Source organism: Acomys russatus, chromosome 17 (genome assembly GCF_903995435.1).
Source record: "Acomys russatus chromosome 17, mAcoRus1.1, whole genome shotgun sequence".
In the NCBI taxonomy this organism is placed as follows: Eukaryota; Metazoa; Chordata; class Mammalia; order Rodentia; family Muridae; genus Acomys; species Acomys russatus.
Window position 1 is genome coordinate 61,513,629 of NC_067153.1, and position 26,785 is coordinate 61,540,413.

Here is a 26,785-nt window from a genome sequence, read left to right on the forward strand (position 1 = left end):
CCTGGGGCAACTCCCTGGGGTAACCGAGGGAACAAACACGGAAAACTGGGGACGTCAATCCTTATCTGGAGTCCATTAATGAGGAGAACATTAGTCATCTGTGAAAGCTAAGATGGGTTGATAGGCCTTAGGGTGGGCAGGGGGAGGGGAGGGGGCAAGGCCACCATGGGAGAACATGGCATTGGCAGGAACGCCTCCTCTACCCCACGTGCCCAAGTCTAGGATGGAAAGGCTCTATAAGTGCCCAAGGTCCAGCCTCCCTAGAGGCCCAGAGAGAGAGAGAGAGAGAGAGAGAGAGAGAGGAAGAGCCACCCCACTCCCACCCCTGTGGCCCAGACCCCTGGCCAGCACTCAGAAGGCTGGGCAGCATGTGGGAACTCCGGTCCATAGCCTTCTCCCGCGCGGTGCTGGCCGAGTTCCTGGCCACGCTCCTTTTTGTCTTCTTCGGCCTTGGCTCAGCCCTCCAGTGGGCCAGCTCCCCGCCCTCTGTGCTCCAGATTGCTGTGGCCTTTGGTCTGGGCATAGGCACCCTGGTTCAGGCTCTGGGCCACGTCAGCGGGGCCCACATCAACCCTGCTGTGACTGTGGCCTGCCTGGTGGGCTGCCACGTCTCCTTCCTTCGAGCTGCCTTCTATGTGGCTGCCCAGCTGCTGGGGGCTGTGGCCGGGGCGGCCATACTCCATGAGATAACTCCAGTAGAGATCCGAGGGGACCTGGCTGTCAACGCTGTGAGTAGCCTGAGCTCTGTCCCTTCTAGGAGGGGCAGACACAGAGCAAAGGCCTTTGTGGAGGGGGGAATGGGTGGGGCAGGTCCTGAGTGGGGGAAATAAGAGCCTAAGGCCAGGAACATAGCTCCCCTCGGAGATCTGAGGAAAGAGCCCTGAGTGCCAGGCGCAGAATCCTGGTGGCATCTAGAGGGCCTTCCTCCCAGCACCACCGAGGACGAGCAGCCTCAGGTTTGTTGGATTCCACGGGAGGGCTAAGACAGAGTGCAGCAAGCATGTGACGCCCCAGCACGGATGGGCCTAAGGGATGTGACACCCCAGCAGCACCCCAGCACCCCTCCCGAGGCAAACACTGCCAGCTCTGTAGGGTAGGGGCAGGCTGTGGCAAGGACGGGAGGGGTTCCACTAAACCCCCAGCTCCTGATTCAACCACAAATCCCACAATCTCTTCTTCAACCAACTGTCCGAAGCTCGATCTGGACTTTGTCTTGCAAGCCAAGAAAAGGACACTTGGGAAGGGACGTGGTAGCTCAGACAGTCTAGAGTCTGTTAACACCAGACCCTAGCAGAGGCCGACTGACCGGACATGCCTGCATGTTAAGACAGCACCCAGGGCATGCTGAGCGTTAAAGGTGAAGCCGCGGTCTCCTCCTCTCCACCTGTGCAGGCCTAGGGGGTCCTGTCAGCACGCACTCTGTTGCCCTACCCCAAGCCAGGAAAGCACGCACCTCCCAGGCCTCCTCCCTCAGCCCTGCACACACAGTCCTCTGTAGAGGCGGCTTCCCTCGTGAGAGGGGCAGAGGCCCTCCAGTCAAGGAACACTCTTCAAACACACAAAATACAGAGAGGCTGGGCCCCTAGAGCCAAAAAGGACAGAGGGGCCGAGGTGAGGAATAGAGTGTGTCAATTTCTATTGTTAAATACGTTTGTTTTGGGGGCTGGAGAGATGGCTCAGAGGTTAAGAACACTGTTCTTCCAAAGGTCCTGAGTTTAATTCCCAGCAACCACATGGTGGTTCATAACCATCTATAATGTAGTCTGGGCCCTCTTCTGGTATGAATACTGTATAAATAATAAATAAATCTTAAAAAAAAAAAAACCCAAATACATTTGTTTTACCACAGAGGGACTTCTGGCTACAGCCAAAGAGGTTGCTGAGAGCATGCCTCAGGCTTGCTGCAGCAGCGAGGCACTGGGGAAAACTAGGCCTGGGGAGCAGCCAGTCCGTCCTTAGCCTCCATCACACCCCAGGCTCCCTGGCACTCACTCAGTGTCAAAGACTGTCATCCCTCTGCGTTGACCCATCTTGAGTGGCAGAGAGAACCCTGCAATAAGACAGCACAGGACTCATTTGCCCCGAGGCTAGGAAGAGGCCACTGACCACCCCAAGCCTGAGGATGCCACCGAGAGTCAGCTTAGCCCCTAGGAAGTTGCCACTGACACAGATCTGCCCTCTGCCAGGCCACACCCATCTTTCCCTTGGTACAGCGCTACAAGTTGGGTTCTGAGGAGTCCCCACCCCCACCCCCGTAGCTTCAACTCAGCATTCAACAGACCCCAATCACAGGAGCCGGCTGTGTGATACCAGACCCCACTGAACGGCCATTACCATCAAGAGGGGGGTTAAAGGCTCGTCCTTGTCACCCTCAGTCATCCGGGATTGGCAGGTATCACCCATGTTGTACAGAATGACGCACTGAGGCCAAAGCGAATAGTGTCCCAGTGAATGGGGGGGGGCGGTGAGGGGGGGACCAAAGCGGAAGTCCCGAGTTCTCAGTCCCCTCTCTAGGAGACTGGAGCATAGCAGAGGCTGAAGCCAGACCTGGGAAGACCTTGAAGCACCAGGCTGGGAGCTCGGGGCCTAGAGAACAAGTGTGGGAGTTAAAAGCTGTCACCGGTCCACCCTGTGCAGCGCTCAGCCCCAGAGGGTAGGGTGTGGGGCGCAGGATGACAAAATCTGGAGAGACATCCAGCACTGGGTGTGGCCAGGTTAGGAAATGGCCTCTGAGCTCCCAGGACAGGGGTTTACAGGGACCGACCCCTCCGTGGTTACGGAGGCTTCATCTTCAGCATTCTAAAGCCCCTGTCTGCAGCCTCCACAGGATGCCACGGGGCGGCCTGAGCAGGGAGAACAGCAAGGCTTGAGTGCAATAGGGGGAGGGAGAGGCAGACAGAGGTGAGGGGAACCAGACTATAGGGTCCTTGACCATGGGACCACAGGAAGACTGACCCCTAGACATCCTGTTGCATCAGTATGACCTAGAAATAAAGGTTTTTCTTTTTTCTTTCTTTCTTCCTTTTTTTTTTTCTTTTTCTTTTTTTGTTTTTGTTTTTGTTTTGGTGTGTGTGTGTGTTTGTGTGTTGTGTTTCAAGACATGGTCTCTCTATGTTAGTCTTGACTGTCTTGGACTCACTTTGTAGACCAGGCTGGCCTTGAACTCACAGCAATCCACCTGCCTTTTCCTGCCAAGTGCTGGGATCAAAGGTGTGTGCTACCACTCCCAGCTCCTTTTTTCTTTTTGTTTTGCTTTTTTTGTTTTTGTTTTGCTTTTTGGTTTTTCAAGACCAGGCTTGAGCCGAACTTGGTGGTGCATGCCTTTAATCCCAGCACTCGGGAGGCAGAGGCAAGTGGATCGCTGTGAGTTCGAGGCCAGCCTGGTCTACAAAGTGAGTCCAGGATGGCCAAGGCTACACAGAGAAACCCTGTCTCAAAAAAACAAAACAAAACAAAACAAAAAAAAAAGACCAGGCTGGCCTCGAACTCACTGAGATCCAACTGCTTCTGCCTGCCAAGTGCTGAGGTTAAAGGCGTGAGCCACCACCGCCTAGCTAAAGGTTTTTCTTGTACCAGGTCCAATGCTTCCTGCTGCAACAGGGACCTCTTGCCAAAATCCTAATCACAGCATCTCTTTCCTCTCACAAACCTCAGCCTCCTCAGTCTATTAGGTTCTGGGATCCACCTCCCAACCTCAGGTTGTCCCAGGTCTACCCCCTGCCTTGGGGCCAGGATCCCAGTGGTTACAGTTAAGGCGGAGGGGGCAGTATCTCGGGTCTCAGCCTCGAGGTCCCCACGGAGCCAGAGCGAGGAGCAGGCAGTGTGGCCAGCTCCCTGCACTCACCCCTTCCCCTCACCTGTCCCCAGCTCCACAACAATGCGACAGCTGGCCAGGCGGTGACCGTGGAGCTCTTCCTGACCCTGCAGCTGGTGCTCTGCATCTTCGCCTCCACCGACGATCGCCGGAGTGACAACCTAGGCAGCCCTGCTCTCTCCATCGGCTTCTCTGTGACCCTGGGCCACCTCCTTGGGGTAAGTCAGTCGTGGCCACGGGTCCCAGCTGCCCTACAAGAACCAAAACACACATGTCCCCCAAAGAAACAGCCACACCGACCACTGTAGAGATAGACACACACAACTCCTCAGAGGGACCGCCTCACAGAATTGCCCAAGGAGGACACAGAACGCCAAGCTGTGGCTCCTAAAGAGCAGATAGCCCTAAAGTGAATGGTTTTTCTGACAGGGTGGTAGCCTTGGCTGTCCTAGACACTCTTTGTAGACCAGGCTGGCCTCGAACTCACAGTGATGTGCCTGCCTCTGCCTCCCGAGTGCTGGGATTACAGGCATGTGCCACCACGCCTGGCTTTCTTTCTTTTCTTTTCTTTTTTTTTTTTTAAGACTGGGTCTCACTATGTAGCCCAGCCACTGTCCTGAAACTCACCCTGTAGACCAGGCTGGCCTTGAACTCACAGAGATCTTGCCTGCTCCTGACTCCCAAGTGCTGGGATGAAAGGTGTAGATCTAGTCTCACCTTTTATGGATTCACTTGAAGCTGAAGCCAACATTCCCAAGAACGGAAGATGAAGACCGCTCAGCGTGTTCTCACCCCTCCCCCATCCTCCTCCTACAGATCTATTTCACGGGATGCTCCATGAATCCAGCCCGCTCCCTGGCTCCCGCGGTCGTCACCGGCAAGTTTGATGATCACTGGGTAATGGCCAAACCCCTGCCTTCCCCATTCCTAGAATTCATCCCAGGGATACATTAGGGCCTATAATACACGTGTGTATCGGGGGCGGCGGGGGCGGAGGGGGGTATTTTCCAATCCCTCCCCACTTGTCCTGGGGCCCTGAGAAACCTTTGTTCCACCCTCCGGAGCGGTGCCAAAGATTCTATCTTCCCTTGTTCCTTGCTATAAACGAAAATAGCAGTCAGTATTTTATTGGCTTTCTTGGGGAAATTGAGCAAGCTTATCTCCGTAACACAGTGCCTGGCATCCAGAGCCCAGTAAATGATATTCATGGTTAACAGGTAGCTTGGTGGGTGCCTAGTGTGTCTTTCTCAGAGCTTTGCAAAGCCTTTTAGGGAAAGGCAACAGGCTCGGAGAGAGTGACTTGTCTAAGTTCACACTAGTGATGGAATTAAGACTCAGCCAGGCAGCCCGCCGACTTCAGAATTTGCCCACTCGCCCCCCACACTAACGAATCGCCCTTGGCGGCTCATAACGACTTTTGTTGCATAAGTCTTCACTCTATCAGAGGTAAAGGGCCGCTTCCTACGCCGGTACAGCAGCGTGTCCAGGCGGTGCCGCGCGAGCTGGTTGAGCGGGTGCTAGAGCCTTCTCCCGTCCCTCAGGTCTTCTGGATCGGACCCCTGGTGGGCGCCATCATCGCTTCCCTGCTCTACAACTACCTGCTGTTCCCCTCGGCAAAGAGCCTGCAGGAGCGCCTGGCGGTGCTCAAGGGCCTGGAGCCCGACACCGACTGGGAGGAGCGCGAGGTGCGGCGGCGGCAGTCGGTGGAGCTCCACTCCCCGCAGAGCCTGCCGCGCGGCAGCAAGGCCTGAGCGCCCCCGCCGCGCCCCCGCAGCGCACCGCACCGCACCGCAGCCGGCCGACGGCCCGCCCCCTCCCTCCTTCCCCCTGGCCCGCCGCGGGCCTCAGTGCAGAGTGGCTGCCCCAGCGCCCGCGAGCGCGGTGAGCCTCAAAAAGGGGTTCGCCCCAGAGCCTGGCAGCACCCCCGCCCCGAAGCCTTGGCCCGATCGACCCTCTGGCTCGCCCGTTGCAGGGAACCAGGCACTTGGGAACCGGGGCGGTGCGGAGGGAAGGCAGACGGGCGGGAGACGGAGAGCTCTGGAGAGCCCGCACCTGGTGCCGGGAGAGAAATGCTTAGAGACCACCTTGGTGGGCGGGGGCGGGGCCCTCCGTGGTTGGTGCATCTGGTTTTGTTAGGGTGTAAAAGCGCTCGCCCATCTCTGTGCTTCTCTCGTGCTTCTCTCCTCACGTGCAGGGCCTGCGTGGGCCTGAGTGTGACCCCGAATGCCTGTGGTGATACAGGGCCAGGGGACTTCTCACTCCCGCTTCGGCCTCCTCCTACACATGCAATAAATCCACTTCCTCTGCTATGGATGAGTCGCCCATTGCAGCTAGCCCCAGGAAAAGGGGGAGGAGCTGGTTTCCAACTCCTTCTTCGACCCTCTGGGAAGATTCCACAAGGTTCCATCAGTCCTCGGCCCAAAGACTTGCCAGGACCCATTGCTGGAAGGAACGTGTCAACTAGAGAATAAATCCCCTCGACATGACCTCTAGTGAAGGCAGGATTGGGTATCCAAGGACTTTCTTTCTGGCCCGAGGGAGGGCTGGCTCTTCAAGGGAGAGAGGGGGAGTGTGTGCGCGCGCGACTCCCATCCCCAGGGAGCCCACATACACCTAAAGATTAGCCTTCCACTTGGGCAAAGAAAACAAAAGCCCTCTGTGGGGCCCCAGCTTTTGTGCCGGGAGGGGGCGGGGGCGATTTGCAACTAGACACTGCGTGAAAGGAGACACTCAATTTCGCAAGTAAGCCCTGGAGTCCAGCACAGAGCACATGCCTATGGCTGGCAAGGCAAGGTGTGAGGCATGCAGACACAGGACCGGGGCAACACCCTCCATCGCTGTCCCTCTTCCCCATCCGCCCATTCCCCCCACCCCACCCCACCCCACCCCACACCGCCCCCGGAATCTCAGTTCCCTCTTGCCTTCTTCCCTGCCCTGTGCCCCACCTCTTCCAGCCCCCCCCCACCCCCGCCTGACAGTTACTGTGGTGTGAACCTTGCAGCCGGCAGAGGCGGGTGGGAATCTAGAACCCAGGCTTCTTTCTAAATGCCTGGGCCCAGGCAACGTTCCTCAGAGGAGATTAAGCTGGGATTAAGTAGAATGATGCCCGCTGCAAAGGCGCTGTGACTCTTAATGCCATTATCACACATTATCAGGGTCATTTCCATTATTGTTACCTTGACCTCTAACCTCCCCTGTTTCTTGTAATTGGTGGTTAAAGCAGAGTCCTGGGTCCCCAATATTTGCCAATCGCCCTGTCCTGGTCTGGCCTCTGAGCTTTTTCCTTATTGCCTGCACCTTGGCAAGCTTCCACCTCCTTCCTCACCCACCCGGCTTCTCCCTCTCTCTCTTTCTCCAGCGGCTGCCTGAGTAATCTAAGGGTCACAGCCTGAGCCCCTCCTCTATGCTGTCACCCCCACACTCTCAAGGCCTTCTGACTCTGGTACTCCATTCACGTGACCGTGTGTTAGGGAAATCTGTCACTGACCTTTCTGTCTCCTTGGAGGCATGAAGAGGAACACTGGACATAAGCTCTGTGGAGAGGACCTTCCCATACTCCAGCGGCTGCTGACAGTGGCGTGACTTTCATGGCTGTTGGAAGAGTGGCATCAGTGACCTCTGGGGGCTGCCTCTTAGTCACTGCCCTGAAAGTTGACAGCGTCAAGGCCCTTTATCCTCAACACACCCCTATAGAAGGTCAAAAAATGTATCTGAACGTCTTTCTGAGTCACATCTAAATAACGGAGGGTGGGGGGAGCAGCCAGCGGTGCTGCCCTCCTCTCATGTGTGAACTCATTTCATGCAAACCTTCTTCGTCCAGGCTCAGGAAGTAGCCCCCGGCCACGTAAGGCCTTACTACTTCCAGGCAATTCCCTTAGCTTCTGAACCCCGAACCTCGTGAGAGAGGCAGAGCAACCGTTTCTTTCCCCATTCAATTCTGAAAGCGAGGCCCTGAAGGCTGCCCCAAAGACACACAGCCACACGCAGTAGAGCCAACCCATGGACCCAGGACCCCTTACACAAATCCCGTATCTTCCCACGGAGGCAAAGCCCTACTAGGCTCTTCCTGAGAACCCATGGCAGAAGGCAGAACATTCAGCAGGACTGGCCCAGCCCAGCCCAGACCAGACCCCTGTCACGTAGAGGACAAGGAGCCTTGAAGAGGGCGGTGGCTGGGTTGGGAGGAAATGACAGAAGGACTCCTGCATGGTTCCTGCCCTTGAAGAGCACCCCGAGAGGAAGGTGGAGGCCAGGCACACCCGAACTGGACAAACACAGGTGGACAGGCTTCCAGGTCTCCACGCTGGGGGACACATGGCTAGGGGCCTGGCAGGAAGAAGTGGCTGACCACCTGTCCCAGTAGCATCCCTCCCTGCTTCCCACTTGACACCTCCAAAAGCTGCTTCCGTGTTTGTATCACTAGGCTGTGACCTTGTATGTGCAACATGCATCTCCTCCAGCAGAGTGTAAACTCTTCGGGGTGGTGAGGCAGTCTCTTACCTACGTTCTCCCCTGGCCTTATCTGACGCAGTGCTCTGCCTATGGTAAATACTCAGCAAGTGCTCATTTGTCAATAAATCACTGTTCGGCATAGAGCAAACACTCAATAAATGCTCACTTGTCAATAAATGTTTTCTCGCACAACTGAGAAGTGGTCGGTACAGTTCAGACACCAGAGATAGTCCCAGGCCCCTAACATTTCTACTGGAGGCCTCTCCTCCTCCCAGGGAATCCAGAGGTCCCTAATTAAGAGAGATGCTAGCTTCTTTGCCACAAGTGGGAAAACACTTCCCAGCCCAAAAAAATCCCAGGGAACTTCCTGTGAGCAGGAAGGCCAGGACCTTAACAGCACAGGGCAGAGACAATTCTGTTGTTGGTTTGGTTTGGTATTTGCTTTGTTATTGTTGTTTTCTAAGTCAGAGTTTCTTTATGTAGTGTTGGCTGTCCTGAAACTCACTTTGTAGACCAGGCTGGCCTCGAACTCACAGAGATCCCCCTGCCTCTGACTCCCAAGTGCTGGGATTGGAGGTATGTGCCACCGTCATCCAGTTGACAATTTTTCTTACTATTATTACCACTTTTATCTTGTGTGTTATGAACATTTTGCCTGCATATATGTCTTTACACCATGTGTGTGCCCGGTGCCCATGGAAACCAGAGGAGGGCATCCTTCAGACTCGATTACACACCATAGTGAGCTACCATGGGGGTGCTGGGAGTCGAACCCAGGTCCTCTGCAAGAGCAGCCAGTGTTTTGTTTGTTCATTTTTTGAGACAGGGTCTCTCTGTGTAGCCTTAACTGTCCTGGACTTGCTTTGTACACCAGGCTGGCCTCGAACTCACAGAGATCCGCCTGCCTCTGCCTCCCGAGTGCTGGGATTATAGGCGTGTGCCACTGCGCCCAGCACAGCCAATAATCCCTCTAGCCCCAGTTTTAAAACATCACACCTATGACAGCAGTCACAGCCCATTGTCACCCACAAGCGCCCAAGTTCCCTTAATCTTTAGTTCAAGTTGAATCCTTGGCTTTGACACAGAAAAGAACTCCAGGAGAAGCCAGTCTGAAGTGAGTTGGAGTTTATTAAAAGAAAAATAAGGACCTCCTGAGTGTGTGGGTATGAGCTTCTCAATGAAGAGACCAGATGAAATGTCTAAGCACCAGCGATTTATAATGTTTTGGTGACTCTCAAAGGGTTGCTAAGAAACTTTTTTTCTTCAATAAGTGAGATTCCAGGGTGGCTCTGGATAGGATTACAATTTGATAAAATAAAACCAGAAACCACTAGGGTTGTGCAAGAGAGGTTACGATGGGTTGTTTGCTGTAAAGGCTCTTTCTGGTGAGATTTGTTAGAAAATTGCAGGTCTACAACAGAGAAGGAAATGCTAATTGCATTGGAATTACCGACTCTGAGCCAGCGAGTCCCCTTTCTATAACAGGTTATAAGGTGGCTTCCAACGTGCCTTGTGTGGGGTTCCACGAGATAAGGAAAGGCTGACAGGTACCACGACTTCATAAGTTGGCTAGGACACCTTTTTGTGGCATTGGGGGGGGGGGGTCTTTCCTTCCAGACCCTGAAAACTCAGGGTTTGCAGGTGGGGAGAGAGAAAGGCTTTAAGCAAATGTTGCTAATTGTGTTGGAATTCACAGGTCTCCGGGCTGAGGGGCTCTTTTCTCTTTCCATATCCCCATATAATGTTACCAGCGATTCTACCACACGTTATCTTCAGTAAGAGACCTAGTGACCCTGATGGTTAGAGATGGAAAGGCTTCAGACGCAGCCTTGGAAATGGAATCGAATCGGCTGCCCCCTGGGGGAACCTCCACAGATGGGACCATTCCTTGTGACCAAGTCTGTGGGACAACTTGTAGTCTCTATTCCAGGCTGCTGTGCCAGCCTAAGCAAGCGACTTCTGAGCTCTGAGCTCCTCACATGTCCCTTGAAGCTAAATTGCTTGCAAAGTAGGCACAATTCTGACCTATGTTTTAATCCATAAAATGGCAGGAACTGGCCCTTTTGTTTGTTTGTTTTTGAGACATGGTCTTACCATGTAGCCTTTGGCTGGCCTAGAATTGGCTCTGTAGTAGATCAGTCTGTCCTTCAACTCATAGAGATCTGCCTCCCAAAGGCTGGAATTAAAAGCTGCCATGCTTGGCCAAAGCTAGCTTACCCACCCGCAACTCCAGCACTGGGAATTGAACTTGGGGCCCCATATATGCCGGGCAAGGGCTCTACTACTGAGCTATATGTCCAGAAAGAAAATGTCCAGAAAGAAAACAGATTCTTGGTCTTTCCAATCCTTTTTAGCTGGGAAAGAGTAGGCTCAAATCTTCAGGCCTCAAATTTGATGCGTCTGTCTCTTGGGAGCACTTGAGTCCTGCCCACTCTAAGAAGATAGACTGTGAGACCTGTGGAGTCAGGAGGACAGTGCCTGGGCAGAGAAAATGAACTTTAAAAGGGAGGGAGGGTGCCTAGAGAAGGCAAATTAAGTGCAGCCGTAAGGAAGATATCTGGCCCCAAGGTCTCTGAGATGATCACGGTCATTTTCCAGTCTGAGTCCCAAGGTCTGAGGAAAATCCTGAATGTAGCTGTCATGCCCTGCTGGGGGCATAGCCTGGCACCTCCACGGAGAAAAGAACAGTCCACCTGACCAGAGCCGTTGGGGAGGAGTTGCCCAGCAGGAAATGCCAGGCAGGATGGGGAACAATAGTGGGGTTTCTTTGGACCCTGTTTTCTTTGGCCCAGAGTCCCTCCTCCAGGTTCTCGCCTTTCTGTGGGCTCCTCCCCCCATACCTTGCTGGACACACACTTCTTTTCTCTTCCTCTGCTGCACCCTATGGCTCAATTGCCCTAGGAGGAGGCTTTTAAAATGGATTATGGTATGAGATGACTTTCCCATGCAAAGTGCTCTAGGATGAATGGGGGTTGGGTCGGGGAGGGGGCGAGGGCAGGGCAGCTCCTTTTCCAGGATCCTGAGGGTGGGCCTTGCCCTGCCCCCAAGCTCTGGAAAGCCCTGGAACGCCCACGAGCCTCCTTACACACACACACACACACACACACACACACACACACACACACACAGCACCTGGGGAGGGAAAGATGGAGGAATCAAAGAGGCAAATGGACAGAATCTTGGAGCCCAGAGAGATAAGGACAAGAGGGAGCCGGGAACTAGAAAAGTGTGCCCAGCTGAAGAGTGGAAGGCCTTGATGGGGTGGGGATCTCGGAGTCGGGGGCCGGGGGCCGGAAAGACAAACTGTATGGGAGTCAGACGTAGGAAAATGAGACAGAGACAGGTGGAAACAAAGAGCCACGGATTGAAAGAGACTAAGGGAGGCGGGCGGTGGTGGAGCACATCTTTAATCCCCGCACTCAGGAGGCAGAGGCAGGTGGATCGCTGTGAGTTCAAGACCAGCCTGGTCTACAAAGGGAGTCCAGGACAGCCAGGGCTACACAGAGGAACTCAGACTCGAAAAAACAAACAAACAAAAAGAAAACCAACAAACAAACATAAAAGAGATGAAGGGAAGGTGGAATACATAGTAACTAGAAACAGTGATGGACAGAGTGACAGTAAAAGGAAGAAAGAAGCAGAAACCAAGAGTCAGAGAGGCAGGCAGAAAGAGGAAGACTTAGAGGTCAAAAAGTGACGACTGAGAAAAAGAGACAATAGTAAAGAGACAAGGGACGGGGGGGGGGGGGGGGGAGAGAGAGAGAGAGAGAGAGAGAGAGAGAGAGAGAGAGAGAGAGAGAGAGAGAGAGAGAGAGACTGCCACGTTGACAGAAAGACACAGCCACCTGGAGAGCAACCAAAACTAAATAATTAAATGAGGGTTTAAACGGACCATGGCAGGTAACTGAGGAGGAAGAGAGAAGAAAGCCGAGGTCAAAAGGGTTGGAAACAGGAGAGGCCGAGGCTCTTCCCTCTAACCCCAGGCCCAGGGCCTCTTCCCTACGCCCAAACAAGTCCTAATTGGTTACTACCCCAAGCAAGGTCCCTAAGGGCTGCCGCGGAGAATGCCTCTTAGAGCCTGCTGCCTAGAGCCAGCGCTGCCACACGAGGCGTCGAGGATTGCCAAGGCAGAGCAGGCTGGCGCTGTGCTCCCAACCGAACGCCCCCGCTCCCGCCGGGCCGGACCGGGGAGAGGCCCACGATCACTGGACCGCCCCCGGCACGGGCGGATAGGGAGCTAAGAGGCGCTGTCCTCAGAAAATCGCATCACTCTGGCCCGGCCTTGGCTGAGGCCGGGTCAGGATGCTCCGATCGCGCGAGGAAAAGGAGGAGCTGGACCAAAAGTCCGAGGAGGAGAAAAAGGGAGGTCTGCCTGCCGTCCTGGGACACCAGTAAAGGCCGGCCGGAGAGGGATTTCCAGAGCTCTGTGCGACCAGAGAGACCAGACCGCGCCCCGCACGCACGTCGGCCAAAAGGGCGCAGGAGCAACGCGGAGGTGCGCAGGATGCGCGCGCCCCAGACCACGGGGCCGGTCTACACCGCCGCGTGGGTCACATGGCCCGGGCGGGTCCGCCGCTGTGCGGGCGGGGGGCAGGGGGCGCGCGGGGCCGCGGGTGGTGAGCGCGCGCCCGCCAGGCTCGCTCCCTGCGGGCTGCGCTGGCCCCTGGGCACGGGAACCGCCCCCGCCCCCCCCTCGCTCTGCCCGCCGCGGGGCGCGCGCCCTCTATATAGCGCGCCCCTGCCAGCCCCGCGCCAGGCCGCCTGCCACGGAGTGGGCACCGCACCGCGCGCAGAGCCCCGCAGACAGGCGCCCGCCGCTGCCAGTGCAGCCCCGACGGCCGCCCAGCGACGCTGCTGCCGCAGCCACCGGGCCCCGAAGGCCACCATGAAGAAGGAGGTGTGCTCGGTTGCCTTCTTCAAGGCTGTGTTCGCCGAGTTCCTGGCCACCCTCATCTTCGTCTTCTTTGGCCTGGGCTCCGCACTCAAGTGGCCCTCGGCACTGCCCTCCATCCTGCAGATCTCCATAGCCTTCGGTTTGGCCATAGGTACCCTGGCCCAAGCCCTGGGACCTGTGAGTGGTGGCCACATCAATCCAGCCATCACTCTAGCCCTCTTAGTAGGCAACCAGATCTCGCTGCTCCGAGCTGCCTTCTACGTGGCAGCCCAGTTGGTGGGCGCCATTGCTGGGGCAGGCATCCTTTACTGGTTGGCACCAGTCAATGCCCGGGGCAACCTGGCCATCAATTCGGTGAGTGTCCACCAGACTGTGGAGGGGTGGGGCAGGGACCCTCCATGCTTTTCCATCTTCAGAATGGGTACAACTAAAAAAGGTGGTGCACGGCTTTGCCGGGAAGAACAGGCGAACCAATCTCCTGGCCAACCTGTGCCCCCCAACACTGTACTTCACCTACCCTCTGCTCTTACACTGCGCTGCCTGGTCTCACTCCCCATGGCTACCAAAACACCTCTCCGGTCTCTAGTCTCACCTGCCATGTCCCTGGTGGTGGATAGTCATGATCTGGGGTAACTTTGATGTCCCTGGGTCTCCAGTTGATTAATCAGGACATGGAGATGGTCATAGCGCAGCAAATGTCAGGTGGATTACACTTAAAAGCCAGGATGTAATAACCAACCCATACTGGCCCGCCCCCTTTTGTGACCCCTGCTCCTGCCCCCCTGCTGTCTTCCCATTTTTGCAGCCCTAGATTCAGCCCCCCCCCTTGTCCCATGTGAACTGGGTTCATTAATCAAACACAGAGGAGGAATTTCGCGGCCATTGTCAAGCCGTGAGTCAGCCACACTGGAGAGACGGGTTTGAGGTTGGCACCAGCAGCGGGTCAGGCACAGATAGGAGGCCAGGGGCTGTTTGCAGTAGGCAAACTGGGCAGCTGCCCACAGGAGGGAGGGTAAATGCCAGCTCATGGGGGCTGGCGATTGGGCAGAGCCGTTGACACGATGATGCCCAGGAAAACTAGCTGACACCCTACCCTCTGGCTACAGGCCTGAGCTTCGAGCTTGTGCACACTGAAGTAGTTTCTGCAGTGAATTGCCAGTCTGGGTCATGCACACAGCTTGGCTTCCAACAGCTTAGGCTCTGGTGTCCCTGAAGCCCAGAGCCTTGCTTGGCTAGCCCTGTGACCGAGCCCCGAAGGCAGCAGGGTCCTACCCCAATTCTCCCTTGCAGCTGAGCAACAACACAACATCAGGCAAGGCTACAGTGGTGGAGTTAATCTTGACCTTCCAGCTGGCGCTCTGCATTTTCTCCTCCACTGACTCCCGGCGAACCAGCCCGGTGGGCTCCCCAGCCTTGTCCATTGGCCTGTCCGTCACACTGGGCCACCTTGTGGGGGTGAGTAGTGCTGATGCAAGCTGGGGTGTCACGGAGATAAACAGTGGAGCCCCAGAACACCATCTCCTCCAGATGGACGAGACCCAGCAGAGTTGAAGGCCTGGTCTTGGGGCTGTAGCTTCCCTGAACCCTAGCCCTCCTCCCAAAACAATGTGAATAAAAGCCCAAGGCGAGGCTGGAAAGCAAGAGGACACGGTTCAGGAGTACTGTGGTTTGGGGGACAGCTGGGCTGCATGGAACTGGGATGTGGCTGGCCCCTGCACTGTGGGACCTTGAGAGAGACAGAATTCTGTGGGAAGGGAAGGGAGGGTACCCTCCTCACTGTGACACCCCCCCCCCTAATCTATCCAGATCTACTTTACCGGCTGTTCCATGAATCCAGCCCGTTCTTTCGGCCCAGCGGTGGTCATGAATCGGTTCAGCCCCTCTCACTGGGTGAGTGTGGGCCTTCTCCTGGCTCCCTAATTAGTGCTGGAAGCCAGGGCAGCGTGCTAGACTGAAAGGACTTTGTGGATGTTGGGGGTTGGGGAAGAGAAGAGAGGACAGTAGGGGCTGAAGCGCGGGGTGGGCCAGATCACAGTTTCTCTAGAGCTGCACTGGGGATCCCTGTTCGTCTCCTCTGAGGATTTTTGTCTGTCCCTCTGTGTGTCTCTCCTCTGAAACTGGGAGTGTGTTCTCCTGGGACTGTTCCCTTGGCCAGCAAAGTGCCTCCATATGCCAGCCAGGCTCGGAGCTCCAAAAAGGGAGGCAGAGCCTCTCTGGAGCTTCAGCAGGGATGCGGCTGGCCCAGCCCTCCACTCTGGACGACACATGTGTTGGAGGCTCTGTCTCCTCAGAATGCCTGCTTGCCTCTTTGTAGAGTGGGATTGGAAAACCTGTCCCTCCTGCCTGCTCCTTGGAAGGTCTGTGACTTTGTCATTGAAGACTGGCTGATAGTATTGGGCCCCCCAAGATGGAAAGGCATCTTTCCCTCTGGAGGCCTGGAAGTCTACATGTCTGTTTCCTCTCGGGGGTCCACAGGTCTGTGATCCGGTGAGGATGATCACAGTCCCTGAGGCTGGAGGCTCACCCTAACCCTGTCTTCACAGGTCTTCTGGGTAGGACCTATTGTGGGGGCCGTCCTGGCTGCCCTTCTGTACTTCTACCTGCTCTTTCCCTCCTCCCTGAGCCTCAGCGACCGCGTGGCTGTCGTCAAAGGCACGTATGAGCCGGAGGAAGACTGGGAAGATCACCGAGAGGAGCGGAAAAAGACTATAGAACTGACAGCGCACTGAGCAGCACCACCAGGCAGGGGCCAGGCCCTCCGCTCCTCAACTACTGGAGAAAAAAGAATCAAAGCAGACCTCAAAGCATCTCTCCCCGACGGTCCTCTTGGCTGGGGAAGAGGCACCGGATCCCTGTGCTGCAGACAGGGATGGGAGCAGAAGCTCATGATGGGACACTCAGGGTTGGGGCAGGTGCTGGAGTCAGACAGGGACAGGGCCTCTTTGGGATTAGGCAGAATGTCTGCCATGGGCCAGGGCTCAGAGACTGTGAACGCAGCGCCAAGCTCACAGGCTGCCCAGCAGCAGAGAAAGAAGGAGAAGCCTGCTTATCCCACCCAACCCAGCAACTCAGGTGCCACGGCCAGCCCCCAGGCGGGCAGAGGGACCTCAGATGATTCACTGTATGCCATCTTATTTATTTCTGGTCAAGGGTAGGTGGGTGAGGGGCGCTACTGGTATTTGAATTGGGCATTTCCCAATAAATCACCGATCTTCATATTCTGCCTTCTTCGTCTCCTTCTAGAAGCCTCTTGGGGCAGCGGCCAGTCAGCCTCTCCTTTGTGATGCCACACCCTCACGCATGCTCACCAGAGGGTTCAAAGACCCAGAGTGGAGTCCTGTGAAAAGGAAAGGGAAGGAAGCTGAGGCTACTCGAGGTTGAGAGGACCAGAGAGTTGGGTGGGGTGGGGGTGGAGGAGAAACCAAACTGTAGGACCAGCTGTAGAGACAGGAGAGGGCTGAGGGCTAAGAACAGGGGCCGTGTCCAAGTCACGTGACCCTCCCGCCCATTCCCTTCAGCTATGTCAAGTCCCAGCCACTTGAGGAGGGCCTGGGTGTGCCAGGCAGGGTGGGGAGGTGAACCAGCCACAGCCCCTTGAGATTCCAAAGGGATGACCCATCAGGTTCAGGCCCCGCCTGGAGCTTCCTTTTCTGGGTCTCCCACTATTTCCAAAAGGTGATGTGTTGGGAGCCTGTGTTCAGAGGTTGAGGCACTGCAGCTTCACCTCACCCTGCTCCTCCTTCCCTTTGAGGGCAGGGAGGCCTCTTCACACCCTACCCCCTCCTGCCCTGTCCTTGCTTGCTTGTTCAGATGCCACCGACACTCAGGAAACTTCTGAGCTTCCGTTTTTGGTTGGTTGGTTTTGGTTTTTCAAGAGAGGGTTTCTCTGTGTAGCCTTGACTATCTATCCTGGACTTGCTTTGTAGACCAGGCTGGCCTCGAACTCACAGTGATCCGCCTGCCTCTGCCTCCCAAGTGCTGGGATTAAAGGCGTGTGCCACCACGGTCCAGCAGAGGCTATGTTCTTTTAAAAAAAGATTTTATTTATTCTATATATGAATGCTCTATCTGCATGTACACCTACATGCCAGAAGAGGGTATCAGATCACATTATAGATGGTTGTGAGCCACTATGTAGTTGGGAATTGAACTCAGGTCCTCTGGAAGAGCAGCCAGTGCTCTTAACTGCTGAGCCATCATGTCTCAGGCCCTGAGCCTCCATGTTAACCTGTGAAATATATCACAACACTTTCTCCTTACACGTCAGTGAGGAACCAGATGAGGTAAGAGGGTGAAGGGTGGTTGGTCCCCACTGCCTCTCTGTGAGAAACAGGGTAAAGACACACAAGCTGCTCAGGACTCATCCCAGAGTCATGGTTAAGGAGTCCAGAGTGGCCGGGCGGTGGTGGCACACGCCTTTAATCCCAGCACTTGGGAGGGAGAGGCATGAGGATCCCTGTGAGTTCAAGGCCAGCCTGGTCCACAAGGCGAGTCCAGGACAGCCAAGGCTACAGAGAAAGGCTATCTTGAAAAACAAAAACAAAAAACAAAACAAAACAAAAAAAAAAAGGGTCCAGAGTGGAAACTGACCATCGGCATCCACTTTTTTTTTTTTTTTTTTTTTTTTTTTTTTTTTTGTATACTATTTTGGTTTTTCAACACACAACACAGGGGTTCTTTGTGTAGCCCCAGCTGTCCTGCAACTTGCTCTGTAGCTCAGACTGGCCTCAAACTCAGAGATCTGCCTGCTGCTGTCTTCCAAGTGCTGGGACTAAGGGCTGCAGCACTAGCGCCCAGCCCCACACCCAGGTCTTTTGCAACTGGAGTAATGGGTCTTTACATTGGGATATATTTGCCTGCCATATGGGCCGCCGTGAGGAGAGTATGGGATAATGACCGGGGGTTAGGCACTAGCAAGGACAGCACCTCTGAGAGACGGGCGAGCCACGCGGGCTGCCCTAGGCACTGCCTGACACACAGTAGGGCCTCTCCCTCGTCCCTCAGCTTTGCCTCAGAAGGGCGCAAGGCAACACAAATGCGAAGAAGCTGCAGACCCAGATGGGGAGGCCAGGCCAGCGCCCCTCCAAAGCAGCCTGGGGTCTGAAAGGCAGTGAAAACTACAGGACCAAAGCCTTCCTTCCCCACAGGCTTCCACGGAACACCAAGCCACCCAGAAACGTGGGGGAGGAGGAAACCTGCCCAGCTGACTGCAAATGCCAGCTCTGGCCAGCAGGGGGCAGACTCGCCCACCAAATCCAGAGTCATCACATCTCTGGCACTGGGCTCTGGCCAGGCAGGATCAAGCGCACAAAGGGCGTCTCAGGCGTAGGTTCCTGAGGCCACCAGGGAGCGGCCCCTCACTAGCCCTCGCCCAGGAGGAGATTCAGAAGAGAACAGCTTTCAGACAGCTCCGGTTTGCATTCCTCTCTCTAATGGACCCCAAGGACTGTGTGACAGGATGCACAGGGGGCCTGCAAGAGACAGATCTTTCAGCGTGGGTGGAAAACCTAGCCAGAGGGAGTTACATACTGGTCTGCTGCTTCCTGCAGGTGACATCTTTCCTGGTGTTGAGTGAGGATCCAACTAGGGCTTTGGGCTGGCAGGTTGCTGTGGTTGGGCTGTTTTGCCAGCAGGGGGCACTGCGGGCCTGCAAGTGATGGTCCCAGAACTGATAAAGCCGCATGACAGTGGGCGCGCGCGCACGCACGCACACACACACACACACACACACACACACACACACACACACACACACACACACTAATCCTGGACAACTCTGGGGCTTCTAGCCCTCTAGCCCTATGCTTAGGGAGGTGTGCTCCTCTTTTCTCAGCATGGGCACGCTCGCTCCAGGTGTTTGGAGCCACCGGTCACTCTCCATGCATTCTCCAGCACACCTCTATGAAGTCATACCCAGGCACACACGTGCTCTGTCAGGTCTCTGACACACTTTTCTGCCTGAAGAAGGAATGTAAGAAGAGCCCAGATTCTCCGTGTGAAGGCCTGGCCCTCCTCCGCAATCTGCTCCTGCCTCCATGGACAGGGTGCTGGGACAGACGGAAGAGGAGTGGAGCTAAAAGTGGACAGTGGTGGGCAGAGGGAAGGATTTCGGGGGAGGATCCGGTCTCAGCTTCGCTCAGTTCAGCACCCCCTCCCCTCCCCCCTCAGGACAAGAGTGAATAAGACGAGCCACTCAACCTGGCAGCCTGCCAGCGTTTGGTCAGAGTCAGGACAATGGCATGGAAAGTGTCTGGAACCCCTTCCTTCAAGTTAATGCTTTTGTTCTCTCTTGCTGGCCTTGCCTCCCTGGGGGCTGAGAAGGCTTCAGTATTCCACACGTGCAGGAGGAGCAGCAGGCAGTCAGGTATAGTCAGGTATAGGGCTGGGACAAAAGGCTTCTGAGCAAGAGTGAGCTCAGAGCTGCCTGGGCCCAGGAAGGTGCTGGCTGCTGCAGGAAAAACAGGAAGTAGGCAATGCCTGCCTGCCCACAGGGGGTGAAAGACCTTGTCCCAGGCTAAGCTGGATCCAAGGAGGCTCCGTCCTATATGATCTTGGGAAAGAAGCTGGTCGCTGCACAACAAGCCCTTCTCCTTGCGTAGCCAGAGCAGGGCCCCAGGTGGTCCTTGGCCCCAACCTGCCAGAGGTCAAGACCCTTCCCAGTCCAGCTAATCTCCACTGCTGTGCCCTGGAGGTGAAGGAGTGTGATACAACAGCGTTTCTGACTAGAAACACTTTCCAGGTGTCTGCAGGCACTTCTCCCAACATGGGGGGACATGAGATTACAACAAGCAGCCGGGCGTGGTGGCGGGTGCACACCTTTAATCCCAGCACTCTAGAGGTAGAGGCAGGCGGATCACTGTGAGTTCAAGACCAGCCTGGTCTACAAAGCGAGTCCAGGACAGCCAAGGCTACACAGAGAAACCCTGTCTTGGAGGAAAAAAAAAAAAAAAGATTACAACAAGCCCGATGCTGAGATCACAGGAACCAAGCAGTTGGTGAGGAGGGCAGTACAAGTGGCCACAGTCAGCGTGCTCCTGTTTGTCTTACCCACAGCATTTCCATGCAGGCACCTGCGGTTGGTACACGTCCCAAGCCAGCCAAGGTCAGACGTGGGCACTGGTAAATGCCCATCCTGCTACCAGGCCCAGGCCGGGAGAGGACAGGGAAGCAGGCCCCTCAGCGATGCTCATTTATTTGTAGCTCAAGCCTGCTTCTCTAGGTAGCTCCCTCTGATTCTGCAGAGGAGGGACACCAGAGAACACTTCACAGGGGACCACGCTTGAGAACTGTGGAGGGAGTGAGGGGAGAAATGTCTCTTCCGGTGTGGAGAACCTCATTAAAGAACACTGTGTTTGGCTCCATGTAGCAAAGCCAAAGGGAGAGGGGGAGGGGGGCCGGCGAGGAACAGGAGGAAGTAATCCTTTCTCACAGTTTGGACGTGGACTTTCAGACTTGAACCTGAGGTGATGAGAAGCCAACAAAGGTTTGATGGGCCGTGGGGTGATGTGAACAGTACGGCATTTTGGAAGGATCTCTGGCGCAAGAGACAGCCCCCCCTCTAGCTTAGAGCCACGGGCAGCTAGCTAGGTAGGATGTGGGTCCCAGGTGGTGGCCTGGCTTTCTAGGTAGAACGGGAGGTTGGCCCACGGCGCACAGGAGCAAGGAGTCTGTGCAGAGTGGGTAGGTTTGAAGAATGGGAGAGATAGATCGGGGGTGGGGGTTGGGGGCACGGCTAGTGAGAAAGACATCCGTGTCAAGCCAGTTGACCTTGAGAGTTCAAGCCCTAGGGCCCAGGTGGTAGAAGGAGAGAGCTGACTCCTGAAAGCTGTGCTCGGAACAGTATTATGTGCACATACTCATGTATACAAAGGAAAATGAAAATGTAAAACAAAACAAACAAACAAATTTTAGGAATGGGAGAGAGTGGCCAGGTGGTGGCGCACACCTTTAACCCCAGCACTCTGGGAGGCAGAACCTGGCGGATCTCTGTGAGTTCCAGGCCAGCTTGGTCTACAAAGTGAATTCAAGGGTGGCCAGAGCTGTACAGAGAAACCCTGTCTCAAAGAAACAAACTGAAAAGGAGCGAACCTTCTGGGGCCACTGGACTGGTGGAAAGATGACCGAGCAGAGCTTTGGCTCCTGATGAGGCCAGAGGGCACACGGCACGCTGGCCCCAGCACAGTCAACCTAGGGGGTGAACATAGAAGGGAACTGATTCCAAGCCTCCGCCAATCCTCATGATCCGGCTGATGTCACATATCCGGTAAGAAGCTGGGGGGAGGAGGGAATGGGAGTCACAGAGACCTCCCGTCACTCTGGCCGTGCCTGCATGGCATCCAGTCCCACCAGCTGGGCCTGGCACTGCAGACCAGGCGGCGAGGTGTGGATAAGAATAAGAATGGGGCAGCGGAAAGGGCAGGGGGACCGGCGGGGACTGGCGGTGGGGCACTGGCAGGAGAGTGCTGTGCCCAGTAAGAAACGGAGGGTTCCTCTGAGGAGAGAGAAGGGAAAGCCAGGACAGCTGGGAAGGACAGGAGGCAGTAGGGGACTGAGACAGGGGCGGGTACGGTGGAACCTGTGGTCCAGAATTGGATATTTCCCTCGAAAATGTCAGAGGGTTCTGTCCTGTGAGGGCGCAGGGGGAAAGCCACAGGAACAGCAGACCGGAAGGAAGCCATCATGACAGTCCCCTGTTCTCATTATTGAGTATCTATGGAGCCAGTCTCCATGACAGACGCTATGTATAGGGATGAACAAAATGTGACCCCTTCCTCTTAAGGGCTTATCACCCTGTTGGAGAGACACAGCAAGGCAGTGTGCTGGCTAGTATATGGAAATGCCTAGCTATGTGACAACACACAGGGATGTCCTTACCCAGACACTGGAAGCTATCCTCAGGGATGAGGTAGGAGGTACCCAGGAACGGAGAGCGCCAAGGGCTCTCCAAGAAGGGAGAATCTCAGAGATAGGTAGAGTGCTCATCCCAGGATGCTGGGGGACAAAGGGAGAGGCTCGGATCCCCAAAGACGGTGGCGTAGCCTAGCGGAGACTTTGGCAGTGCACTTTTGAAACATCATTCAGACGGCACTGTGGAGAACTGACTAGGGAAAAGCGAGGCCACGGGCTGGCCAGGCTGCAGGGTGGCAAGAAAAAGGTGCAGCCCAGGTACGCGCAGGGTTCAATTACCAGCAGAGCTAGATGCCTTTGCTCTGGGGTCAGGGGTCAAGGACGCTTCTTAGGTGCTGCCCACTGCGCTGGAGGAAAGAAGGGTGGGGGGAGGAGGAGAGGGTTGCATTTTGAGGCAGACTGTAAGGAGTCTGCGGATAACCAGGGGCATCTGTGGGCAGGCAGGGGCAGCCAGGGCAGGCTGCTTGAGGAAATGACTTCTCATGCTGCTGGATAACAAAGGGATAACACCTAGGCGTGGGTGACACTTTGGCACGATAATCATCTGATTTAATAAATCACAGGATTTTTTTTTTTCCAAGAGGGTTTCTCTGTGTAGCCTTGGCTGTCCTGGACAGACTTTCTTTGTAGACCAGGCTAGCCTCAAACTCACAGCGATCTACCTGCCTCTGGAGTGATGGTGATTAAAGGCACGTGCCACCACACCTGGCAATCACAGGATTTGGGGTGGGGGGGAAGGGAGGACTCTGAGAGGTAGACAGAGGAGCCAAGGCTGTGAAGGGGGTGAAAGAAGGCGTAGAGGCAGGAAGTAAGGGAAGGGCCAGAGGAAATCCCCACTGGTGGACAGGTTCAGGGCCACGTGGTGCAGCTGGCACAGTCCGAGTGGTCCTTTCCACGTACCCAGGACCACCTCCTCAGTGAAGCTGGCTCTGTTCACATCTGCGACCTGGAAGCGACGTCTCGTGCGGGAACAGCAGAAAGAACTTAATTTCACACTGAGGCTTACGGGGTACAGAACACACTCCATCTCTTTGGAAGAAGAGACCAGGCGACTAGGACACGGGCACCCCTGAAGCAGGCCTTGGACATGGGGTTCTCAGTGACCCTGCTGTGGCTAAGATAACATTAGGGGCCTGGCAAGTCTCTAGCTCTCAGGCTAGGTTTCTTTCAGCAGCCAGTGTTTGGCTGTCCTGGGAGGTTCCAGCTCAGTGGCCAGTGTTACCTTCTTAGTGGTCTGGCCCCCTCCGGTCAGGTGAGCCCAAGCTGGGGCAGGCACGTGAGCACTCTGTACCTCCCACCCCCAGACACACATAATCCCAGGGGCAGGCTCCCCACAGCTTGCTCCTAAGGACAGCAGTGTGCTGGAGGTGCCCCTAGCTGGGCTAGTGGGACCTGCCACAGCCAGGGAGGACAACAGAGTCTGGCAGGGGACAAGAGAGCTGGGGGAACCGAGAGAAGCAGGGAGGAGCTGAAGACCTGAAGGAAAAGGGGGGTGACATGGAGCTAGGGCTGTGTGGCAGGGCTTACCTGCTGGCTGGTGGGCTTTGGACGGCCATCAGCAAGGCGCTGTTTGCCGAGTTCTTAGCCACCGGGCTCTACGTGTTCTTTGGTGTGGGCTCCGTCCTGCCCTGGCCTGTGGCACTCCCCTCTGTGCTACAAATTGCCATCACCTTCAACCTGGCCACAGCCACAGCTGTGCAGATCTCCTGGAAGACCAGCGGGGCCCACGCCAACCCTGCTGTGACACTGGCCTATCTCGTGGGATCCCATATCTCTCTGCCTCGAGCTGTGGCCTATATAGCTGCTCAGCTGGCAGGGGCCACTGTGGGCGCGGCTCTTCTCTATGGAGTAACTCCAGGAGGTGTCCGAGAGACCCTTGGGGTCAACGTGGTAGGTGCAAAGAGGCTGGGGCACCTGATAGGGCACCTGAGAGAGTCAGGTGGTCAGCATGGGAGGCCAGACAGAGGGGAAGGAGGCAGGGAAGAAGGCAGGGAAGGGAAAGGCGTGCTACCATGTGTTCGGCGCATTCTGGAGCGATGGGCTTAAGTGTTCGGTTAGGCCAGCGAGGAATGGAAACTTGGTGTGCCGAACGCATGGGGCAGGGAAAGGCGATACACAGATGAGGGAGTCAGAAGGCCAGGCAGCTTAAGGCTGGCATAGCCGAGCGGGGCTGGCATTGAGATAGAGGCCCTAACTGCTCCTGTTTTACTTTGCATGCTATGCTCCGCCATTTCCCCAGTTTTCTAGGGCCTGTTTCACTCCCCTAATCATTTCTGTCCCACCTGCCTCTTCTCCTACCCACAGGCCTCCTCCACTGTTTTCTCAAGCTTTCTCACTCCCTTACTTTGGCGTCACCCGCCCCCCCCCCCCCCCCGTGATCCATAGGCCTCACTCAATGGCAGAGTGGGAGAGGTGCTAGACACTTCCACGGAGGGCGGGGGTGGGGGGCGCAGGCACCGGACATGATGTGAGCCAGCTGCACAGATCTCCTTAGGTTCTGATTCTGTGAGGGTCGCCCTTCACGCCTGAGGAGACTGGGCCTAGGAGTCTCACTGCCCCGGGGCTCAGAGCCCCACGTCCACTCCGGTGCCATCCTCTCTGCCAAGGTCCACAACAGCACTTCCATCGGCCAGGCTGTGGCTGTGGAGCTGGTCCTGACGCTGCAGCTGGTGCTCTGTGTCTTCGCTTCCATGGACGGTCGGCAGACCTTGGCGTCCCCGGCCGCCATGATCGGGACCTCCGTAGCACTGGGCCACCTCATTGGGGTAATTACGGACAAAGTAGGATACAATGTGTGTTGCTAGTGGCGGGGTGTGTGTGTGTGTGTCTGAGCTCGGGCAGAGGGGAATACCCTACCCCCCCACCAGGCTGCCTCAACCACACACCCTCCCTCATATTTGCCTGTACTTTTTCCCCAGATCTACTTCACTGGATGTTCCATGAACCCAGCTCGGTCCTTCGGGCCTGCGGTCATTGTTGGGAAGTTTGCCGTCCACTGGGTGAGGATCTCTGCTGGCATAGCCTCGGGGCTGTGGCAGCTAAACAGAAGGACCAGAGGTGGTAGGTTTCCGTTAGGAGTCCACGTGGTGTTAGATAAACCAGCTCCTGGCCCCAGGCTGGTTAGACCACCTAGGAGTGCAGAGTTCCCAGCATTCAAAGGGCCAAGGTGAGTGTCCTGGCTTGTGCCAGCTCTTTTTCAGCTCCAGCATCCTGCAGTATCCAGGGACTCACTCCCACGAAGTGGGCCAGGGCAGGAACTGCAGCCTTGGCCCAGGCTTCATGTTCCGTCTGTTTCTGTCTTCACTTTCTCCAGCTGGACCAATTTTCAAACTTGAATAAAGAAAAAGACAAACAGAAATAGACCACACAGAGGCAGAGACAGAAATGGCAGTAGTCAGAGCTAAAACAGGAGAGGTGAGAGGAGAGAGGCAGGAGTGGGTGAGGAGACCGGAGCCCCAGCTTTAGCGTTGGCTGCGCACTTCAGGGCCCCCACTCCAGGGAAGGTGAGGTCCCCTCACCCTTAGGCCCGTAGCTCTCAGGTTATTGCCCTGTAGGCATTTAAGCATCCATGAGGCTGGGCTTGAGGACAAGTCAGTGCCAGGGGAACAGGCAGGGCTCCCAAACCAGCCTGTGGTGCTGATCGCCTGCTTCCGTCTCCTCAGATCTTCTGGGTGGGACCCCTCACAGGGGCCGTCTTGGCTTCGCTCATCTACAACTTCATCCTGTTCCCGGACACCAAGACTGTCGGGGAGCGACTGGCCATCCTCGTGGGCATTGCAAAGGTGGAGAAAGTGGTAGATGTGGAACCCCAGAAGAAAGAATCCCAGACAAACTTGGAGGATACAGAAGTAAGCGTGTGACAGCGCGCCCCCCCCCCGCCCCTTGAGCCCCCAGGGCAGCCTGCAGGTGGGCAGCATGCCTTGAGTGACCTGGCTTGAGGCGTTCCTTGTTGTGTGGGGGATCAGGAGGCCGGCCTTGTGTTCTAACCATGGGTACCAATCTCTATCCCTAACAAAACACTTGTTTCCTCCTCCCTGGTTTCATCGAGCAGGCTGACCTCACATTCACAACCTGCCTGCTTTGGCCTATGAAGTAGCTGGGACTTAGGCACACTGCCATGATTGGCTTCTGTATTTCCAGACAGAAAGAATCCGAGGGCTAAATCCACGCAGTTAAATCCAAGGCTTTCCTGGCTTTTTCTTTTTTTCATTTTCTTTCTTTTCAGTTTTTAAATTTTAACATACAAAGTAATGCAGTTTGGATAGGCCATTTTTATTCACACTTTTCTTTTGTGGATCCTCTGCCTGGCTCGCCGACCCCCCTTTCTGCCCCCCCACCTCCTGGTCATTTCTTGCTGGTCCCCGTCCTCCCCACAGGTCCTCCTCTTGTGCGTTCATGTCACATGTTTCCCCCCTATTCCCCAGCCTCCCTCCCCGACACCACCATCTTCTCATGGTCCTGTTTCTAGTTTCATGACCCTTTTCCATTTCTTAAAGGTAAGAGCAAAGGGAGACAGAAATCAGACTGCAGGACCCCAGCGGGCACCCTGGGCCTCTGGATCCCTGTCTTGGGGGAGATGGGAATTGGGGTCCAAATAGCCATTCTGCTTGGACTCTGAGGAGGGAACTTCAGAACCCCCAGACTTTCCCACTGAAGAGAAGAGGGGAACACCAGTCCTTGGGACAGCCTGAGCTCTGGGTGTGGTCTGGGCTTCTAAG

The 26,785-nt window shown here is 55.7% G+C and overlaps 3 protein-coding genes across 3 annotated transcripts; all 3 read left to right on the forward strand.

Annotated features, from left to right (window-relative positions):
• The first annotated feature begins 307 nt into the window (after nucleotides 1–307).
• On the forward strand, nucleotides 308–5,591 carry Aqp2 (aquaporin 2). The gene is made up of 4 exons (XM_051160335.1): nucleotides 308–728; nucleotides 3,868–4,032; nucleotides 4,631–4,711; nucleotides 5,356–5,591. Exons 1-4 carry the CDS (start codon nucleotides 369–371, stop codon nucleotides 5,563–5,565), a joined length of 816 nt encoding a protein of 271 aa, XP_051016292.1. The 5' UTR covers nucleotides 308–368; the 3' UTR covers nucleotides 5,566–5,591.
• Nucleotides 5,592–13,056: 7,465 nt separating this feature from the next.
• Aqp5 (aquaporin 5) lies at nucleotides 13,057–15,994 on the forward strand. Its single transcript, XM_051160337.1, has 4 exons — nucleotides 13,057–13,514; nucleotides 14,451–14,615; nucleotides 14,967–15,050; nucleotides 15,704–15,994. Exons 1-4 carry the CDS (start codon nucleotides 13,152–13,154, stop codon nucleotides 15,887–15,889), a joined length of 798 nt encoding a protein of 265 aa, XP_051016294.1. The 5' UTR covers nucleotides 13,057–13,151; the 3' UTR covers nucleotides 15,890–15,994.
• Nucleotides 15,995–23,374: 7,380 nt separating this feature from the next.
• Aqp6 (aquaporin 6) lies at nucleotides 23,375–25,933 on the forward strand. The gene is made up of 4 exons (XM_051159436.1): nucleotides 23,375–23,957; nucleotides 24,674–24,832; nucleotides 24,986–25,066; nucleotides 25,730–25,933. The coding sequence occupies exons 1-4, from the start codon at nucleotides 23,565–23,567 to the stop codon at nucleotides 25,925–25,927; spliced, it is 831 nt and encodes a 276-aa protein (XP_051015393.1). The 5' UTR covers nucleotides 23,375–23,564; the 3' UTR covers nucleotides 25,928–25,933.
• Nucleotides 25,934–26,785: the final 852 nt, after the last annotated feature.

What these genes read in the sequence shown, in the direction of transcription:
- Aqp2 (XM_051160335.1), top strand. Translation starts at nt 369, where the DNA reads ATGTGGGAACTCCGGTCCATAGCCTTCTCCCGCGCGGTGCTGGCCGAG. An exon ending in CCCTGGGCCACCTCCTTGGG is followed by an intron (nt 4,033 to 4,630) that starts GTAAGTCAGTCG and finishes CTCCTCCTACAG; the next exon opens with ATCTATTTCACGGGATGCTC. An exon ending in GCAAGTTTGATGATCACTGG is followed by an intron (nt 4,712 to 5,355) that starts GTAATGGCCAAA and finishes CCCGTCCCTCAG; the next exon opens with GTCTTCTGGATCGGACCCCT.
- Aqp5 (XM_051160337.1), top strand. Translation starts at nt 13,152, where the DNA reads ATGAAGAAGGAGGTGTGCTCGGTTGCCTTCTTCAAGGCTGTGTTCGCC. An exon ending in CACTGGGCCACCTTGTGGGG is followed by an intron (nt 14,616 to 14,966) that starts GTGAGTAGTGCT and finishes TAATCTATCCAG; the next exon opens with ATCTACTTTACCGGCTGTTC. An exon ending in GGTTCAGCCCCTCTCACTGG is followed by an intron (nt 15,051 to 15,703) that starts GTGAGTGTGGGC and finishes CTGTCTTCACAG; the next exon opens with GTCTTCTGGGTAGGACCTAT.
- Aqp6 (XM_051159436.1), top strand. Translation starts at nt 23,565, where the DNA reads ATGGAGCTAGGGCTGTGTGGCAGGGCTTACCTGCTGGCTGGTGGGCTT. An exon ending in AGACCCTTGGGGTCAACGTG is followed by an intron (nt 23,958 to 24,673) that starts GTAGGTGCAAAG and finishes CTCTCTGCCAAG; the next exon opens with GTCCACAACAGCACTTCCAT. An exon ending in CACTGGGCCACCTCATTGGG is followed by an intron (nt 24,833 to 24,985) that starts GTAATTACGGAC and finishes CTTTTTCCCCAG; the next exon opens with ATCTACTTCACTGGATGTTC.